The following is a 21,633-nucleotide window of genomic DNA, read 5'->3' as shown; positions in this document are numbered from 1 at the left end:
CTGAGTGTTTTCTCCGGTGTACCCCAAGGGTCTGTTTTGAGGCCAACATTATTTCTTCTTTACGTTAATGATATCTCTTCTTGTGCGAAACCAGGTGTAACATAGCGACTTTTCGCAGATACCTGCATCATTTACACTACAATACCCGGTATTGATGACCAATTAAAACTTAATTCTTCGTTAAAAATTATTTCCCAATGGTGTGAGATGTGGGGAATAGAAATAAATGTGTCTAAAACCGCGTTCATAAGTCTAACCAAGAAAAGACGACCTTTGTCATTTGTGTACAATCTTAATGGTTCCAATATTAGCAAAGTTGACAAAGTAAAATATCTGGGCGTCACAGTCACGCAAGATTTAAAATGGGAACAGCACATTACCAATACATGTGCCATGGCATTTAAACAACTCGGATTTCTGCATAGAAAATTGAGCAAAGCACCTTCAGCAGTTAAACTAACCGCCTACGAAACCCTGGTCAGGCCAATTCTAGAATACGGAAGTATAGTGCGGAACTCTCATCAAAACTATCTTCGCGAAAATTTTCAAAAATTGCAGAAAAAGGCCCTGAGGTTTATATACTCAAAATGCTCCTGGTGCGACAGTGCTATGGACATGCGTCATCAAGCGCACCAGGCAACTCTGTCTAGCCAGAGCCATGTTGCTTCCATGAAGTTTTTTTATCTACTTTTTCACGGTCACCTTAAAATCTGTAAGGACGACTATATTCATCCACCAGGCCGCCGTTCTTGTAGGACGAACCATGATAAATGTATACGTCCCTTCAGTGCCCTTCAGTCTTTAAATATTCCTTTTTCCCTCGCGCTGTCACCGCTTGGAAGGCGCTACCAGGTGAAGCTGTTAATATTACAAATATTGATGAATTTTGTTCTTTTGTGGAGCAGTTAACAGAGCCAGTATAGGTACATTTTGCTGTTCTTGTTGTTGCGATAACAAAAAACATGTTTTCCAGTGGTGCATTGTAATCTTTGTACATATATATTGTTTTTCATGCGTAGTACCTGGTTTTTATTATTTTTTTCTTGTCTTCTTGTGTATGGGAAGAGCTCCAATGTAGTATTGTTGTACCCGCTATTGTAAGTGTTGCGCTGTTGTGCGTATCGTCCCTCAAAATATTGTATTTTCTGAACTTTGTATCTAATTGGTTACCTGTGATGATGTATGCCCGCTTCATGTATGGGTCTGCAGAAGACCTACGGTATTCTTAAATAAATAAATAAATAGATTTGTGCGTCAGAAACGCGGGGTATGTTTCGATCTTCTTGTAATTCTGTGCGTGACCTTGCAATTTGTTGCTATCACGTTCATTGCTTCACCTTAGCGAAACAACTACATCTTTTTTATTCTTTCTATCCGCCTTACTTTCCCATCCCTAAGGGCGCTGAGCCATGCTTCCATGACTGAATGCAGAAAATTTGGGGGATCTTTAAGCTTCGCCTTTAGAGAATTGCGATAGCGATCTCCAGTCCCTAGGGCGTACTGAGTTCAAAATGCCTTGTGTCAGTGAAGCTTTGATATACAGCTTCATTCTGGGTAATTGGTAGCATTCTTATAAACTACAGACATTAGTGCGCGTTGAATTGTTTCGAACTTGCTGTGAACTGTAAAGACCGTCGTAAGTATTGAAATTCTTTCGGTGGCTGTAATTCTGATAAAAAGGTGAAGACGCATTCCAACCAAGAATATGCAGTTAAGACAGGCTCGTTTACTCTCTGTAAAGCGTGAACAAGAGTGTTCTCGTGCCGGTTCAGCAGTAAGAAACAGCGCGAGAAAGGAACAGTCATGGTGACCTCGGTTTCATCCAAGCTACAGATGCTTTCTAGGCAAACAGGGAGGCGACCGAAGCCATTTCCGAAGCCACCTTGATATTTGCGGTTTCGGGTGGCAGCTAAAACTATACTGTTTTCAGATGCACGTTTCCAGGAGAACGAAGTCCCAAAATTTGCAGTTGTACAAGAGTAACTTTTAGCAAACGACAGGGCATTAGCCAACTACTCCTCATTTTCTCCCTCTCCATTGCAGCGGCTACATGGGGGGGCATGTTTGACAATAAGCGTGTCAGGCCGTTACACTGTTCTACCCGAAAGCAGACACGCGCAGGCATGTTTGGCAAGTGTACCGAGAGATGGCCTTTTGGAAAATCACCGGGGCAGTTCTTAGAAACCCAGATCAGCTAGCATCACTGGACTTGCGCAAAATCTTGGTGCCGTGTGCAAAACGTTGGTGTTGAGTGTTCATGACTCTATTTTGGCATTGTTCAGACTTTGCCCTCTCCACATGAATTGTGTGGTGTTTTCCCTGCCTTTGTGGGTTGACCACCAAGAACATCGAGCACCGTATTGGCTAAAGCTGCGGAGAATGAACCCAGGGTTGGCAACTCGGCAATATATAAGTGGGAGACCTTCTGTATATTGTCAGTCATGCAGTTCTTCTACAAGCCCTTACTTCAACACTTGATCCCCTTCTGCCCACTTCTCAGTTACTGGCCTTGTAAATAAACATTTGTCCGTCTTACGAGCGCCTTATCTGACTTGATGGACGATGGGTCCTGCGACGAGGGCCCGCTAATAAAGTGAGACTCACTGGACCCGGAGTCACAACAGCACCCATTTCGTTGCCTTATAGGGGAACTCTGGTGCATTTTCGACTGTACTGAGATAGTGCTGTTTTCAAAAAGTATAGACAGTCTTGCGAAAACCAGGGTAGTTCATTTTGTTCAGACACTCGTCAATTTTTCATTGGGCAATGAACCACTCAACAAAACAGAATGCAAAACAGGGATCTGTTCCGTCATTCATGGTATGAGATGACTTCACAGGAATACGTCGCTCATGACGTAACGAAATAACTTCACCCTGCCATGGCTGGCCAGGGTGTAAGCTCAGCTCACGTGCCTCTTCTGACGCACAAAGAGCAAGTTGGCAATGTCATCAGACGCGGAATCAGGCTGTGCCAGCTCGTCTGAACTTACGAGTGGGAAGTTAAGGGACGCTTGCAGCTACTATTTCAGTACGGAAGCATCGCTTTTTGATTTAGACCCGTCACGCGTGACGCGTAGACACGCCCTAAATCAATTTTCTTCTTTCTTAATATTGTAAGACCCGGCGTCAATGACGACGTATTCGCTGTATGCAGTTGAAAAATCTGATTTGTGATTGCAGTCATCGCCTCATAGAAGCAAGCACAACGCATCGGTCTGCTGGCAAAGACAGTTTTCGAAAACGAGTAGGCTGTAGAAAAAAGACAAGAAAGGGAAAGGAGCAGAAGCATCTGCCGTGAAAATAGGTGGAGAAACCCTGGAAGGAAGTTGAGTAAGAATGACGAAAACGGGAAACGAGGAAGAGGGGCTCTCAACGGGGGAGAAAGGTCGGCAGCTCGAAACGGGAAGACGCGACCAAGCGATGAAGAACAGTAGTCGTTGTTGTATTGATTGTTAATACAATAAGTTCTTTTCTTGTTACTACAGCTCTCGTGTGACTCTCTGACGAGTTTCTGTCGAACTGAGTGTGATGACAAGTACTTAATACATGGTGCCGAAACCCGAGATGGAGGACATCGTCTGAGAGGTGCACAATAGCCCACGAGAAAGAAGAAAGGAAAGCGTCATGCAGAAGCTCTAAGCAAAAAGAAGGATCCAAGGGCGGCAAAGTATCATCATCATCAGAGAGGGCACACATTATTAGAAGGTGCAGACACACTGCAACTATCGGCTCTTCTACAAAGATTGGAAGTGAACAACAACTAACTTCGAAAAGTGAACACCGACTTGGAAAGTTGCCTCCCCAACGACATCTTCGAAGAAGAGAACGCCAAATTGGTGCAGTACAACGACAGAGTTAACAATACCATGAGTGCGCTCAAGGCGAAAATTACAGCTTGTGTGACAACTGGTGCTGACAAGCAACGTGCAAACAACGCAGCCAGTGCACACAATGCCTATAAAAGTCAAAATGAACAAAATTGTCTTGGAACAATTTCTCGCACAATGCCATGAGAAACTCGCTGTGTTTCTTAAGGAAAGAAACTGCGAAAGCCTTGAAAAACTTGCGGAGGCTACAGACCAAAACTTGGAGGCCTAGGGGTTGATTATTCTTTGCAAATGTAAAGGCGATATCCTGAGTAAGCCCCCAGGTCAAACTCGAACGTCTGAGTGGAAAGACGACCAAGAGAGACCGCAGTGTCTCCTTTGTAACAAAAAGGGTCACAGAGCTGCTGATTGCTGGACCAACACAAATGGTCCAGGTACAAAGCCACCCTTTCGTGGGAAATGTCACTGCACTGGGCATAAAACAGGTGACTGCTCCAAAACGGCCAACAGCCTTGAGAAGGCCTCGTGCTCTCTAAAACAGAGAGAGGCTCTCTACCATAACCCAGCTTCTCGAAATAGCACATGACTTTGCTACCGTAATTAACTCAAGACTTCAATGTGACGCAATGTGAATGGGCTCGGTGGCACCGTCAAGGACGCCATGAAAAACCCCTTTCTTCTTCTCGTACAGACGCTGCTCGGACTAGAGAGGACCACTGCTAGCTGCGACCGGTTTTTGAGAATTCGGCAGTATGACTCGGGAACGTCGGCTATCCTGCATCGAGAACAGCACCCCGCTGTGCTGTTATCACGGCCGACGGCGGTAATCCTTCTTCCTGTGAATCCAGCTATTTGGACTATCGCACCGCACTGCCCCTTCGGCTAACCAGGGACAGCAGCGACATCGGACGAAACGCACAAAAGGCCCCATCAGTCACGTGCTCCCTTCAGTGGGCTCGGTGGCACCGTCAAGGATGTCATGAAAAACCACTTTTTTCTTCTCGTACAGACGCTGCTCGGACTAGAGGGGACCACTGCTAGCTGCGACCGGTTTTCGAGAATTCGGCAGTATGACTCGGGAACGTCGGCTATCCTGCATCGAGAACAGCACCCCGCTGTGCTGTTATCACGGCCGACGGCAGTAATCCTTCTTCCTGTGAATCCAGCTATTTGGAATATCGCACCGCACCGCCCCTTCGGCCAACCAGGGACAGCAGCGACATCGGACGAAACGCACAAAAGGCCCCATCAGTCACGTGCTCCCTTCAGTGGGTTCGGTGGCACCGTCAAGGACGCCATGAAAAACCACTTTCTTCTTCTCGTACAGGTTAGAAGGGACTATATATTTTCTAAGTGTCACAAAAGTGATGTTCTTTGCTTTGTGGTGCTGCCGAGCCCTGAGTGTATTTTGTGTTGCTTTTATGAATTGTTCAGCATTGCTCGCTCACTGTTGTTGTTGCTTAGTGATGATATAGAAGAAAATACTGGCCCAAACACGCTCGACGAGATCCTAAAAGTGGTTACAGAAATTAAAACTTCGCAACGAACATTGGAAGAAGGATTGCAAGGAGTTCAATCCAGACTGGCAGAGATAGAAGGTACTCTAGCATCGATAAATCAGTACCATCAAAAAGTGGAGCAGTGCGAGCAGTATGTCGTCACAATGAGTAAGGACATCAGGATTCGGAGCAAAAAAATAGACGACATGGAAAACAGAAGCCGCAGTAATAACGTCAGGTTCAACAAACTCGGGGTAGAAACAAGATCAGTCGAGCGTGTACATCGCATTGGAAAGAAAAGACCAAACAGTACAAGACCTGTAATTATAAGGTTTTACAACTTCACAGAAAAGACGACCATTCTGCGTAACTGAAAGTAGCTCAAAAATAGCTCGATATCTATATCGGAAGACTTCTCGGCCTCAGTACGTGAAGTGCGCAGTAAACTTTGGCAGTCTTCTAAAGCAGAGCGCGATGCGGGCGATAAGGTAACACTACTATACGATAAGCTCAAAGTGAACGATCAACTGTACCTATGGAATGATGAACAAAAATGCAGACTGCCTTTGAACAGTGTGCGTCACGGCGGCGCTGGGAAGTTCAAGGACCACAACGCATGACGAGTACGGGTTGTGAATTCACTGTCGTTAATAAGTTTTAATGCAAGGAGTATTGTGAATAAAGTTGCAAAACTAGAAGATATACTGCTCATTCATTCTCCTGACGTTGTGTGCATAACCGAAGCATGGCTACACGGCGATATTCATGATTCAGAAATAGTTCCTCCCTCCTATTCTCTTATACGCACCGACCGCGATAGTCGCGGCGGTGGAGTCGCTATCGCAGTGCGTAAGGGTTTATCGTTTCGTAAAGAGCAAGGCATTCCAGACCACGAAAGTGTGTGGTGCACTGTATATGCCCATGAATCGCCCGTGCTGATTGGTGGTATTTATAGGAAGCCAAACGCGTCTGACGAATACATCATAAAAATTCACGACTTCCTTCATGGCAAGTCGAAAGACCGTACTAAGTTAATTCTTGCCGGGGATTTTAGTTTGCCCACTATTGACTGGAATACACTGACAGCTGGTAGTAGAGATGTTTCTAGTTCTGAGCTGCTTTTGAACATAGCATTTAGTTTTTCATTATCTCAGCTTGTCACAGAACCAACGCACATTCAGGGGCATACGCTTTCAATACCAGACCTTGCATTTATCTCTAACCATCTAACAGCTGATGTCACACTAGAAGAGGGCATATGTGATCATAAACTTGTTCTTCTAACAATCACTATAGGTCACAGCGTACCAGTTCCTAAATCACGCGTAGCTGTTAAAAACTACAATAGAGCTGATGATGTCAGCATTATTGACTACCTCGAAGTAGCGTTAGAAACGTTTTCCATTGAAAATCACCATACAGTGAATAATCTGTGGCTTAAACTAAAAGATATAATAAAATATTGTGAGGAAACATTCGTTCCCACGCGACTCAAACGTACAAAACGCAGGAACCCATGGATTACGCGTGGTGTGATCCACCTGAAAAGAAGGCTGCAAAGAATGCGAAAGAAGAAACGTAATCCTGACGATATCCGCCGACTTTCGTATGAGCTAAAGGCATATATTAGCAACGCAAGAGACGTTTTCTTTTCAACGACATTAACAAGTTTCATGACACAGCATCCACAAAAGTTTTGGCGCTATCTATTCAAGCCCGCGGACCACGTTACTCAAATCGATACCAACGAGACTATTACGGATGAAGCTCTCACTATTGCCAACACGTTTAACAGGTACTTTCAGTCGATTTTTACACGCACTTCTGCGTCTGCTCAAAACAAAACTGTGCTAGTTTCTGCGTTATCAATGTCGGAACTAGTCATAACTCATGATGGAATACTTAACTTGTTGCTGCAGATTGACGTTAAGAAACGTTCAGGCCCTGACGATCTTTCAAATGCCTTTCTACGGCGCTACGCAGAACAAATAACTCCCTTTCTACATGCAATTTTCGTATGATCGCTTCAAACAGCCACACTGCCGACGGACTGGCTTCGTGCCAGGGTCCTTCCTATTCATAAAGGGGGTAACAAGTTACTTGTGACCAATTATAGGCCGATTTCACTGACTAGTTCTTGTTGCAAGCTAATGGAGCATATAGTCAACAAGGCAGTCACCACTTACTTAGAAGATAACAACCTACTTTACTCCAAACAACACGGCTTTCAAAAAGGGCACTCCACCATAACCCAACTTCTCCAAATAGCACATGACTTTGCTACCGTAATTAACTCAAGACTTCAATGTGACGCAATATTCATAGATTTCTCCAAAGCATTTGATAAGATGCCCCATCAAAAACTAATTGACAAGCTGAAGATTATCGGGATTGAAACCAACATAGTACACTGGATAGCCGCCTACCTCTCAAACCGCAGTCAGCCCGTTAAAGTAAACGACGCTGAATCTGAAGAAATGGACGTTTACTCGGGGGTCCCACAAGGGTCTGTGCTAGGCCCGATTATTTTCCTAATTTTTGTTAATGACATTCATTGTCATGTTGAACCTGACGTCACAGTTAGACTGTTTGCTGAGGACTGTGTCATTTATACCTTATTACGAGCGATCGAAGATCAGTGACGGCTTAATACCTCCCTAACTAACATTTCAAGATGGTGTCAAGAATGGGGAATGGAAATAAACGTAGGAAAAACCTCGTATATGCATATACCCGAAAGAGAGCACCCTTAAAATTTGCGTATCATTTAAATAGACTACACGTTGCAGAGGCCGCTTCGGTGAAATATTTGGGCGTTACCATCACAAACACATTAAAATGGGATGTTCACATTAACCAGACGTGCACAAAAGCGTGCAGACAGCTGGGATATCTTCGCAGGAAACTCGCTCTAGCCCCTTCCAAAGTTAGACTAACAAGTTATAAATGCCTTGTACGACCAATCCTCGAATACGGCAGTGTAATCTGGAATCCGCATCAAACTTACCTTCTTAACCAGCTGGAGGGAATACAAAATAAAGCGCTCCGATTTGTGTATTCTCAGTATTCTCGAGATGTCAACATAACCGCGCTCCGCAATAGGGCAAGCATTCAAACACTGGCGATCGGGCGACGCATAGCTGCATTAAAATTTTTTTATCTGCTTTATCATGACAACATTAACATCAACAAACACGAGTACTTGAAAACACCATATCAGCGCTCCGCCAGAACAAACCACGACAAGAGTATCAGGCCTTTCATCTCCCGTTGCAATTCATTTAAGTATTCCTACTTTCCGTCAGTAATAGAAATATGGAATAACCTACCACGTGATATAGTGTCCTCAGAATCTCTCGACTCATTCACTGCCAATCTTGAAAAGTTTTTGGATCAGTAAGTTGCAGCGTTGTAGAATAATGGCGCAACTTTTCATTAAATGTGCGTTTTGATTTGTATGCCACTCGATGTTTCAATTCTCAGATCTGTGTCTAATATGCACTCTTCCCTGTTAACTTGTGGTGTTTTTATTCTGTTTTATTTCTTGGCTCTTCGACTAGATGTACAGCTGTAGTTTGTAATTGTTTAGAGAGTCTGTACTGTTCATTCTTATTTTTTCTCGTGTTTTTTTGTCTAACGTGAAGATGACAATCTGTATAATTTCTTCCCACTCCTGTATGAGCCTGTTAAGGCTTACAGTATCTATAAAATAAAATAAAATAATAAAATGAAGCCAAGGTTCTCATTTCAGAGTCGCAGGCTTCTCTTTGTGTTCCTTAAAGTCTGGAGTGCGCAGAAACGCACCCAGCCAAGCTGAAAAAAAAATCGATTCCCACGGGCGAAGGTGTACTCGAAGGAAATCCCGCAACAATACTGCGAGATACCGGATGCGATTCAATCATTGTCAAAAGATCTCTTTAGGCGAACAGCAAGCTGACTGGAAATATTTCCCCGATTCACCTCTTGGATGGACGGTTGATGAAGCTTCCTGAAGCACACGTGGAAATTTTTTCACCTTTCTTTACTGGCAAAACTCGAGCCCTTTGTGTGGATAACCCTTCATATCAAGTTGTCTTGGGAAATGTGGAAGGCATTCGAGATGTTCACAATCCTGATAACGATTGGAAGAGCTGTATTTACACCCGGAACAATGCAGAAGAGTATTCTGGCGCAGAAAATTTCGGTTCTGCACACGAACCCTTGTATGCAAAGACTTCGACGTCGGCTGCAAGGCAAGCACGTTTCAAGACAAATGTTGCTGCAGTAAACGGACAGGCAGGAAATCCACATCTACGTCCGGCTCCAGATATTAACCTCTTGGACATCAGTTCACAGGACTTCAAAATCAAACAGGAGGAAGACAGCAGCCTGTGAAAATGCTTCGAAGCTGTAAACGAAGAGGTCAAGACAAGGTTAGCTAAAATATTGTTCTTCATGAAGGACGGGATCCTCTATCGCAAGTACACCCTTCACTCAAGAGGCAGGTGAATCAGCTTGTGCTACCAAGGTGCCTCCGACAATTTGTGAGGAAAATGGCCCATGAAAGCATCCTACGGGCCATCAGGGAATTAGGCGAACCACAGACCGGGTACTCGAAGAGTTCTACTGGCCAGGGGTTCAGTCAGAGATCACACAATGTGTTAAATTGCGTGATATATGTCAAAGAACTATCCCCAAGCACTTTGTGGTTCGTGTACTACTCGGCAACACTCCTATAACTGACACTCCGTTCAAGAGAATGGTCATTGATATCGTGGGTCCATTATCACTGATGTCAGAGGGTGGAAACAAGTACGTACTGACAATGGTGGACATGGCAACGCCTTATCCCGATGATGTAGCGCTGCCGAGCATCAAGACGGAGAAACTCGCTGTGGCGCTTCTGGAGATGTTTTCTCGTGTAGGAGTCCCACGGCAGATAATTAGTGACAGAGGAACGTCATTCTCGTCACGCTTAATGAAGGAGCTAAGCCAACTGCTCTCCTTCAAACAACTGCCAACAACCCCATATCATCCCATGGCTAATGGCCTTGTAGAGAGGTTCAACGGCACCCTGAAACAAATAATAAGAAGGATGTGTCAGCAGAGTCCGAAGAAATGGAACCGGTACCTGGCGCCCTTACTCTTCGCTTATCGCGAAGTTCTCCTGTCGAGCTTAGGCTTGTCCCCGTTCGACGTGCTCTACGCCCGTTACGTCAGAGGTCCCCTGGCAAAATTGAACGATTTATGGGCCGCTGATCATCATGATGATTATGTAAAAACATCCTACCGGTACGTAGTTGAACTGCGGAATCACCTTGAAGACAGCTGCCATTTAGCCAAGGAGGAGCTTCAGAAAGCGAAGATAGTACAAAAGAAGCATTATGACCAAAAGGCCAGATCACGTCAATTATCCGCTGGAGACAAATTTTTTGCTGCTGCTTCCACCTGATACCAACAAATTAGTTCTGACGTCGAAAGGACCCTTTAATGTCCTTGAGAGGTGAAATGATGTCGACTTTTTATATGACCTCGGTACAAGAAACATGTTATTCCACAAAAACCTACTGAAAAAGTATGAGGAACGGCCGCCTGCACCACGGCATGAAGCATCAGCTGTTTGCCAGGTGGATGACACCGAAAGTGACGAGCTACCATGCGTACCATTCCAGCAAAAGGAATAGTCTGCCGACGTAAGCATATCGGAGTCACTTTCTCCTACCCAGCACGTGCAAGTCACAAACTTATTGACCAGGTAAGAGAACGTATTTACGGATGTTCCTGGCAAAACGGACCTCGTACAGTGCAAGCTAAGATTGACCACGGATAATCCCGTAAGCATACGGTCATACCTTATGTCATTCACTACCCAAGAAGCGGTACAGAAAGAAATAGCAGACATGCTACGACAAGGCATCATAGAACCATCGGAGTCTGCTTACAATTCCCCTATAGTAGTTGTGAAGAAGAAAGACGGAACGATACATTTGTGCATCAATTTCAGACAACTTAACAAGAGTATAGTCAATGATAACGAGCCTATACCTCGTGTAGACATCATCTTTGGTCAACTTGGACAAGCAAAATACTTTTAATAGTTTGACTTGGCTAAGGGCTACTGGCAGGTTCTCATGCAACAAGGCTCAAAACCAATGACTGCTTTTTTGACAGAACCAGGACTGTATCAATTTAGATTCATGTAGTTTGGTATTAAAACCGCCCCAGCTGTGTTTAACCGCCTCATTAGGAAAGTGGTAGCAGACATACCGAACGTTTATTACTACTTTGACAATGTGCTCATCGCTACTGAAACCTGAGCACAACATGCAGCTATACTTCAGTCTTTCCTCAAGCAAATTCGCATGGCTGGTTGGACCATTCGGCCAACAAAGAGTGAGATTCTTCAAGAGTCAGTCACATTTCTGGGTCATATCGTTGGCCAAGACATTATTCGACCACAGGTCGAAACGCTCGACAAAATACAGGCTGCGAAGCGCCCACAAATTAAAAAAAAACAAGTACACTTGTTCTTGGGCCTTACAGGTTATTACAGAGACTTTGTGCACAACTAATCTGAAGTTTCTTATCCATTGACCGAAATGACCAAGAAGAGGGCCCCTAACAAAGTCCTTTGGGGAGAATGAGAACAGAAGTCCTTTGATGGACTCAAGGTTTTGCTATCTACGCCACCCATTCTAGGAGAACCTGATTTTTCAAAACCGTTTATACTCCGCACCATCGATGCATCATCGAGAAGTGTAGGTGCCATACTAATGCAGCGTCGCGAAGGAATACTGCATCCAGTGTCATGCGCAAGCCTTAGACTACAACCACGTGAAGCTGCTTACGCTGCAGTAAAGCTCTAGCCCTGGCTCTTACATGGGCGGTCCGGAAATATCACATCTATTTATTCGAACGCACGTTCATTCTACAGAGGGACCACAAACCGCTTGTGTACATCAAGTCAGCCAAGCATGTGAAAAGCCGCGTGCTACGGTGGAGCCTCATTCTTATGAAGTAAGACTTTTCGGTCGAGTTTATAAAAGGCAGCGACAATATAGGCGCAGATTGCATAAGCCGTCTTCCAACTTTGTGAGCAACGTCTGCGTAAAGACAAGATGTCCAGTGGTAATAATAGCTTGTGGTGTGAACCTTCCAGCGTGATATACGTATCATGACGCTTTAATTCTGTGACTTGTTTTTTTATTTTGTGGTGTGTACTTTTGTGACCGAATGTGCCGAGTTTGCGGGGCTCGAAACTGCAATAGTGTGCAGTGGTGCTTACGTGTGTGTTTCCGTCTGCGAACCAACGTGTCCCCAGTGCCCTTAAGGTCTTCTACCGGAAAAACTTTCTTAAGATGGGGGTTATGCGATGTAGTAGATCGGAAAATGCGAGCATAGCAGATGACAGTGCCACATCATCCTTGAAGATGACAAGAATGAAGGAGCATTGAAGCACGCCCATTGAACAAAGAAGAGAAGGCGCTCACGCAGAACGAAGCTGTTCGGACGCCGACAAGACGACGTAAGGGAGCCTAGAACGAACCCGCAACTACGCGCGGATTCAAAAGGCCGGGTTCCTGTCCTCGAGCCATTGACGTCCTCGGGGCACGGCGTGTCGGCGTGGCTAGGCACGAGTAGTGGGTGAGTGGTCCTGCGGACATCTCCGGTACGGCGAGCGCCCTCGAAAAACCGGAGCTGCCTATCACGTCCAGCAAGCCGACTTCGCTGACAGTGTGTGGCTACGCCTAGACCTGGTGATTCCCTCTACAGTGGCATGCTGACCTAGCACCCAAGCGACGACTGATGACTGCATCTTAGTACGCAACGGGTATTTCAAGGCACTGGGCTATGGCACAGACTGTGAGACTGTTTACTCTTTTCTTTCGTATGTGAACCGCGTGCGTGTACGACTTTTATTGCTGTATGTGCAATAGTTTTTTTGTCCAATATAACTTCCGTTTGTTTTCCTCACTGTCACCATCTTCCTCGCGTCACACGCCTTGCTACGTGACGAACCTAACCACGACAAGGATATTTGAGAGTTAACGCATGAATAATGAGGTTCACTAACAACTGTTGGATACGAACACGCAGCACCAAGGACAATCTCACTGCGGCTGAACTGCCAGAGGTCGAAAATTATTGGATACAACACGTTCAGAAGATGGGCTTTGCGCAGGGGATAGCTGCCCTTAATCGTGAGAACGGCTTACCTCCACACTGTAAAGTCACCATTTTCTAGCCTTTTCTCGATACTGAGACGCTGCTGCGAGGTAAATGTCGCCTGCAGTTCTCATCTGCGCCTCATGATACACAGCATCCCGTGCTACTTCCAAAAGAACATGCTGCAATCAAACTTTTTGTACATGGCGCTCACCGGTGCTCACCTGAAGACATTGCATGGAGGGGGACAGACAACCATGACAGAGCTCCAAGAATGTTTTTTTGGATACAAAGCTACCGCCAGTTGGTGAGAGAAGTCATCTCAAGTTGCCGGATATATCTGCGACATCGACTTAAGCCAGCTACTGTCCCGACTGCACCCCATTCTAAAGACTGGGTGAACTGCAATCGAGCATTCCAAGTAGTCGACTTGATTTTGCTGGCCTGACCCGCAGGTCGCGGGATCAAGAGGCGAAAATGCTGTAGGCCCGTGTGCTCAGATTGGGGTGTGCGTTAACGAACCTCAGATGGTCAAAATTTCCGGAGTCCTCCACTACGGTGCCTCTCACAATCTTATAGTCACCGTTACTAGAAGCAGGTCAGTTTAGCAGCTCCCCGTAGGCGCGTGCGCTCCGAAGTGGCCGTGGTGGCCGACGCGAGAACTAATGGCGGTGCTGTGCCATTTTGCTTCAAGTCACGCGCGTCATATGCTGAAGCACAAATGATCCGCGTTGACGTCGCAGCTATAGACAGGCGTGAGAGCCAAGATTCGCCATTAACACTTGACAATAAGCTCAACTGCTTCAAAAACAGGAAATTGTAAAACATTTGCTCCATGATCACCATTAAAATTCAGGAACCTTTCTTAATCGGGGAACTTATTATGATTTATTTATTTTCTATTTATTTACTTTTCGACAGTCCCTGGAACGCTGTTTTCGGGCGAAATCGACTGGGCCCGAGAAGCTTGTGTCGGGCGCTAGTTAGTAGGACATAATAGGAAAAATAAACTGCGCTGAAGACGACAAACAAGAATATTAGTAAACTGAACGAGTTGTTAGTCCGTGATTATCTTTCTATTTTGGCGACTTGTCTTAAGCGCAGTTTATTTTTCCAATCAGCTGGGTATCTTCCAGGTTCTACCTTATGTTCATCGGCCTGTAAAGTTTCCCAACTAAATGGCCGCTGTGCTATCATGAAAACACTTTTTAAATCCAGATTGCTCATAGTCGCTTTTTTTACGCATAGATAATAGCCGCCTTTGTCGAGAGAGGATTCTGTCGTGAGGGTAATTAGAGAGCACAGTCATCCACCATCTCTCGTAAGAGTCATCTCTCTCACGTAATTGCACTTGTTTATTACCCAGCACTCATTACTTCAGCGATTCCATAAATAACAGCCTAGGAGAGAGCTCGGCAGAGCACTTCGATTCTCTCCTTCTAAACAGTGAAAAGCTTTCGCCTAAGAGCCATGATCTCCTCATTTTGCTCCTTTTTTGCGGCAGCCGCACGGGCGCACCTCTTTGAGGGGTTGCGAACCTTTTGTGTTTTGGTTTCTACCACCCTTGCAGGTTCGCAATGGTCCACGTAGGCCCAAGCAGAGAAAGCAAGTGGGGGCACTTTGTAAACACAGTGAAGTGTTTCTGATGAACAGAAACGGTTGTGGGCACATTCCCGGCTGGAGAGAAGCCTCCACAGATATTCAGGCTGTCTTGCTAAACTTACCGAATGGGCGACAGTGGACAGTGGCACTCTCACTCTACCAGTGGATGACTGCGCTCCTGTACCTGTTCAATCACTGAAACACGCAGGCTTCGAAGAGAGCACTTTCAGAGGGCTTTTGAGTACTCCTGTTCTCCCTGTGGAATCCGTCATAAGGCCGCGTATGCTACTGTGCACGCGACGTCACAACCTGCAACAGCCGCAAGGTGCATATGTGGCGCCGCAGAGCAAGGCCGGCCAATCGCACCGACACAGACGTAGTCATGGCTGTGCTTGTGATTCTTTTATATAATTATATACCGCTTCATATATGTCCCTGTTGCAATGACCCAGTGACAACGCCGCTAGAGGGAGAGTAATACCGTTTCAGACAACTCAAGCACACGTTCTCAGAAAGCTAGTGTCAGAAATTTTCGCTCCAAATTTCGATAGCTGCGGCATTCTGTGAAAAAGTTCTCTGTAGTTTCTGCTTGTGTCCAATAGTAACATTGGGGGGAAAAACAAAAGCACGTCTGTATAAATAAAAGTATTAATGAGGAATCTTGCATCGCAGTTTAGTAAATGACACTTCCAACTGTCAAGTTGCACACCATGAGCTAAATCACTGACACCCACGGTGTTGAAAATCTGCGCCATTTAGGACAGAATATTTGGTTTGTTCCTGTCATAAACGCAAATTTCAAAATCGCTCGATTGTATACAGCCGGCAGGGTCTCAGAATGTTCAGGACAGCGCCCTGAATTGATGCGGCTGCGAGTGTGTCTGCTGCTTCATTCAGTGTTAGTCCAGTGTGACATGACAACCAAACCAAATAGATGATCGAGAATGCTGGGATATATAGATATAAAATTCTGACAAACAAGGCGATGCCTTTGGCATTGTGAGAGCAGTCCAAGCCGATAAAAATTTGTCATTGTAACTACCGAAGAAGTATGTGTAGGGTCTTGCGTATATGGCCAGAATCACTGCCGTTAATTCGACGTAGAACATCGGCGTAAAATTGGGCAGTCGCAGCGAGAAGACGAACTTTATGCTGTTTCATAGATGGCCACTCCTGCTTTCGCGGCATTAACGAAAGCATCTGAAGGTATATCTGAACTTATCTGGAGGCTATTAAGGCGCCTTCAAGCAACCAAAATAACTGTTTCATCGGCAAAGGTTTAGTATTTTTTGCAAGTATATCAATAAATTTCATTTTTCTATAGGATTCCGTACCTGTGAGAAACTCGCATCACAAAGTTTTACTCATAATGACTCTATTAGGATCTGCACACTAACTATTTGAGGTCAGTGTAGCCGAGACCACCGACAATAAAATATATGAACAGCTCGCTTATAAATACATATTGTGAGCGTCTATGTGAGGAGGCATGTATGTTTAGGAGTGTTTGAACAGTTATTATGCAAAACCTGGTTTGTAGAGAGGGCAGATATGCTTCATAATAAAGAACATTATTACCAACAAACTTAGAGAGGCCTGAGCATAGGCGCAATGTCTCACGTTCAATAGATAGTAGAAGGCGCAATTTTTAAGTGGGCCCCCATAGAGCAACACTCATCTGAACTCTATTATTCGGAGGACATACATATTCATTGTTGATGCGCCTCAGCAAACCAATCGCACGTAATCCTTTAGAAGAAATATACTCAATATATGAAATGAAATCGTAATTTCACTTCATGGGCTCAGTACATTGTGTCTTCCTTCAACAATTGATTGATCTATATATAACTGGTAATTTTAAGAATTCTTAGGGGCTATACAAATACCTTGTAGCTGGAGTTTAATGTTCCAAACCCATCACATAATTATGGGAGACGCCATAGGTGAGGGCTCCGGAGATTTCGACCCACTGGGGTTCTTTAAGATGCACGCAAGTATAGTTTTTGCTGACGGGTCTGAAGCATTTCCGCCTTCATTGGAAATGCTGCCGCCTGCAGCCCCGATTCGTTCTCGTGACCTGCGGGTCAATAGCCGACTCCCTTAGCTACTAGACCAACGCGGCGGGTAAGGTGAATACAGACACGTAAAAAACGCCAGGCTCGCGTGGTAGGCGCAGCACAGTCACAGCGAAAGCTAGAAGAGACACCGTTTAGAGCTTTTTTTAAACACTCAATGGGTAACTACTGCAAACACACTTGCTTGGTACCCACTAGGGTATTATTAATAAACTTTTGGGTAGTAGGCTGGCATTCGCTATGCTATTTTTCGCCATTCTTCTGAGAAGCATGGCATCCGCTAAACACTTGCAAATGATTTTGTGCTAATTGTCCATGCTGTGGCTGACGACGATGAGGAATTATGGCTGAAGTGGGTATGTGCCACAGTTAAGAGGGAAACAAGAACAAGCTTTTGTAATGGGGTGGAGTATCCGACGAACCTCTCGTTACGCTATTCGCAATGTGTGACGAGTGCTTGTTCTTTCGCTTTTTTAAAGCGCTTTATAAGTCGTGTTAACGTGATTACTTTCCTAAAATGAAGCCTGCCTAAGGCAAGTTTGACAACAAGTCACAAGCAACGCAGTAGCTCAGTGGCGGAATACTGGGCTGGGACCCAGCAGACCGGGGTTCAAATCCCCCAGTGCCAATGGTGCTAGGTCGTGCCTGCCTAAGGCAAGTTTGACATCAATTTACAAGCACTGGCATGTTGCGCTGGCACCTAGCGGACCCGAGTTTAAGCCCCACTGTGTCAGTAGTGCAAGTTTTTATTTTTATTTTCGCGCGATGTGGTTACGGACATTGGCGGTGGTGGACAAAAACGACTGCGCGTGACCCGAAAAGTGATCTCATAACAGCCTTCGCTGTAAAAGTTAGTGAAATTAGTTTTTTGTTTCTCCAGATCGGCTGGTAGAATACAGAAACGTCCAGCTCTAGAAATGGCGTCTAAAATTACCTACAGCCAGGTATTCTGTTCGACTGCAAGCTACGAATGACACTAACCATAAATCATTGTTTTCCAATGTTTCGAACTTACAGTTCGCAATCAACGATAAGCACGTGCAGAACAGATACGACATGGCGAGTGTCAGATGCAGATATCCTAGGGAAGGAAAGGGCCCGCAGAGTTTTAATTACCAACCTCATCACTCTGAGCCTTAAGCTGTAAATAAAGAGCGACGTATACTTGTATCTATAGGAAAGAATTCTTGAATTTCGAGGCGGCCTAAAGTGACCGCGACATAAAGACTATACGACTAGAGGAGAACTTGGTCAATTCAAGACGAGAAGCGAACTTTTTTTGTAAAAATTGTCTTTTTTACCTGTCCGTAAACTCAACCTTATGAATAATTATATTAGGAATAGATTAATCTTACCGTCTAGTGGCCGCGCCTGCATGACGAGAGACGCACTGTCGCTTTGCCAAAATACAAACCGTCAGCACCCTACAGTGTTCTGGCGTGCGAAGCTTCATACACTCTTTAAATGCAGCTGCTGACATTGCTAGTCAAGCATGATATTTTGATATGTGGGGTTTAACGTTCCGAAACCGCCATATGATCATGAGAGGCGCCGCAGTGAAGGGCTGCAGAAATTTCGACCACCTGGGGTTCTTTAACGTGCACCCAAATCTGAGTTCAAGGTTCTACAGTATTTTCGCCTCCATCGAAAATGCAGCCGCCGCAGCCGAAACTCAACTCCGTGACCTGCGGGTCATCAGCCGAGTACCATAGCCACTAGACGACTGTGACGGTCTGGTAGTCGAGCATAACCATGACCGATGTCGGTATATAGTAATACCATGACCAGCAGCATTGAACGCCCGCAACCAGCGATACATAAATTACACTACCGGACTTTCACATCAAAGGCAGGTACAATTGTTCTGGTATGTTTCTTTCTGAGAAATCTTGAATTCCCACGACCAAAGGAGGAGCTGTAGCTGAGTGAGTGCCATAAAAGCGATAATTGAAGGCCAATGAACTGAAGGCCACTGTCTTGCACGCACTGTTGACGTCCACGCAGCACGTGCAAGGCAGGCAGCGATAAGCGAAAGGACTCCAGGAGAAGCCTCACCTGTGTTGTTGGGGTTGTATACGAAGCAAGGTGGCCTCATGTGCACCGGCCGGCCGGAAACGACGCAAAACCGCAGCAGAGCGGTGCACAGAATGGTATGCCAAGGAAGAAGAGCGGGCATTGGCACAACAGTCACGGAGCATGCCCTAATCTAAAGAACAATGATGGTCGCTCAGAGCTTCGTTTCCTCAGCTCCGATCGAGATGAGTTGGGGGCGTCGCTGAACGTCAGGAATCTGCGCGGCCGCTTGACGTCACGTCAATCGCATTAACGCAGGAGATAGGAGAGAAGGCCCGCGATATCGGAGAAGTACGCGGTATGCCCACGGCTGACGACGCGCCGCAGCCGTACCTTTGGACTGCGCTCTCAGATTACACCTATTGCAGTAGTAATGGGTGTGCAAACAAACTAGAAAACCAGCGCTCTAGAAGGAGGGCAGTGTCCCACGCATTTCCACATGGTGAAATCGGTTGTTGCGAACTTGGTTGCCGCACAAGAGAGCATTATCTTCTTACTTATGCAGCTCGATGAGCGAATCACAAGAAGTATGGGCTGCATGAATCGCTTATCTCTCACATTAGTACTTTTTCTCTCACTTGTCTTGAGCCGTCGCTCTAGATACATACCAAAGCACTCTCGTTTTTTGTTCGTGATATACAGCTTTCGCGAACGAATTTATGCATTTTTATATGCGTGTATTAATTCAGGCTATATAACGAATGTTTTGTGCTTTTGAGAAGCGGTGTATGATTGGCAGTGATCTTTGCATTCACCGAATGCCTGTAATGAGTGTTAAGCTGTCTATTCAATTGACAGTGCCTCATATACGGATGTGCGAGTCGTGGTGCTACACTGTAAACAGAAAAATGCTTACTACAGGCGCACATCTTCAGATAGTACTTCAAGCATATTTCAATCTTACAGCTTCATCAATGCATGGGTAACTCTTTTTCAAATACAGGGGGAAATATATTACATTAGTATTATGTACATGCTTCATACAATTTACATGTTACATTTTAATCATCTAGTTTTAACCCTCGGTGCCACTCAGCTGCCTTGGAGATCATGCGATTTAATTTTTTTTAGAAAATGTTCTAACAAACGAACATTCACAAGGCCATTTTTATTTTATTGTACTTAATTTTATTTCTTACAATAAATAGCAACCCAAGAAACTCGCCCAAGCAGGAGGGACATGCATGTAGATTAAGTTAAACTGGGGCTGCCGTGGCCCTTCACAAAAACCGCTGGTCATCTTGGTGTGAAAAAATAGGTTACCTTTTAGGAAAACCTTTGCAACTCCATCACATTTTCGTCTTCGCCAAAGGACTGTCACGCTGATTTGTTTTGTTAAGTAATGTCCGGATGACTAGAAGGGCTGAAGCACCTTATATGGGCCCGGACGAACAAAAGAATAGGTTGATTTGTCTAAATCTATCTGATTTGTAAAGCGGAACAAAAATTATTGTACCATGCTCCTCACGCTTCAAAATCATCTTATGTGCCCCGCCGCGGTGGTCTAGTGGCTAAGGTACTCGGCTGCTGACCCGCAGGGCGCGGGTTCGAATCCCGGCTGCGGCGGATGCATTTCCGATGGAGGCGGAAATGTTGTAGGCCCGTGTACTCAGATTTGGGTGCACGTTAAAGAACCCCAGGTGGTCTAAATTTCCGGAGCCTTCCACTACGGCGTCTCTCATAATCATGAAGTGGTTTTGGGACGTTAAACCCCACATATCAATCAAAATCATCTTATGCATCTGCGGAAATCGTAGGCAAAAGAGGCAACTAGACTTAGACTCACAACAAAAAGCAACATTCGAATTTTGGTTTTTGCACAAGGAATGTTGGTTGAAGGTTGCATACTGTGATATGAGAATACATCAAAAGCACAAAACTGCAGCTAGCTGATAAAGGAAGGCAGAAGCCAGCCAAGAAAAACGGCTTTTTCTTACAGTTAGGTATATTAAAGTGGAGCTTGAAGGTCGCTTTGTGTTGTTAGTGTCATATCTATGACACATGTCATCATCATCATCATTGTTACCATCATTATCATGGAGGATAACCGCTGCTCATCAAGAGTCAGTCTAAATTTCAAAAGAAAGAAAGTGCTACAGGAGGAAATAGGTGGGCAGATAAAATTGAGAAGTTTGCTGACATAATACGGCTGGAGCAAGAAGAGCACCAGCTTGATTTGCGGAACATGGGATAAGACTTTTAACCACAGTGGCCGCTGGCTGCCCCGCCGCGGTGGTCTAGTGGCTAAGGTACTCGGCTGCTGACCCGCAGGGCGCGGGTTCAAATCGCGGCTGCGGTGGCTGCATTTCCGATGGAGGTGGAAATGTTGTAGGCCCGTGTGCTCAGATTTGGGTGCACGTTAAAGAACCCCAGGTGGTCTAAATTTCCGGAGCCCTCCACTACGGCG

At 45.2% G+C, this 21,633-nt stretch overlaps 1 protein-coding gene across 5 annotated transcripts in view; it reads right to left on the bottom strand.

Annotated features, from left to right (window-relative positions):
- LOC119161647 (low choriolytic enzyme) overlaps window positions 1-21,633 on the bottom strand; it is a 1,178,895-nt gene that overhangs the window by 680,057 nt on the left and 477,205 nt on the right. The window contains exon 1 of one of the 5 annotated variants that reach the window (XM_075880928.1): window positions 19,209-19,797. The exons of the other annotated variants lie outside the window; for them this stretch is intronic. Coding sequence (XP_075737043.1) covers window positions 19,209-19,329 — 121 coding nt within the window. The 5' untranslated portion in view covers window positions 19,330-19,797. Of the gene's footprint in view, window positions 1-19,208; window positions 19,798-21,633 lie in introns of those variants that run through there. 5 annotated transcript variants of the gene reach the window in all.

Source organism: Rhipicephalus microplus, chromosome X (genome assembly GCF_043290135.1).
Source record: "Rhipicephalus microplus isolate Deutch F79 chromosome X, USDA_Rmic, whole genome shotgun sequence".
In the NCBI taxonomy this organism is placed as follows: Eukaryota; Metazoa; Arthropoda; class Arachnida; order Ixodida; family Ixodidae; genus Rhipicephalus; species Rhipicephalus microplus.
Note: the sequence above shows the minus strand (reverse complement) of the source record. Positions and strands in the feature narration are given on the sequence as shown.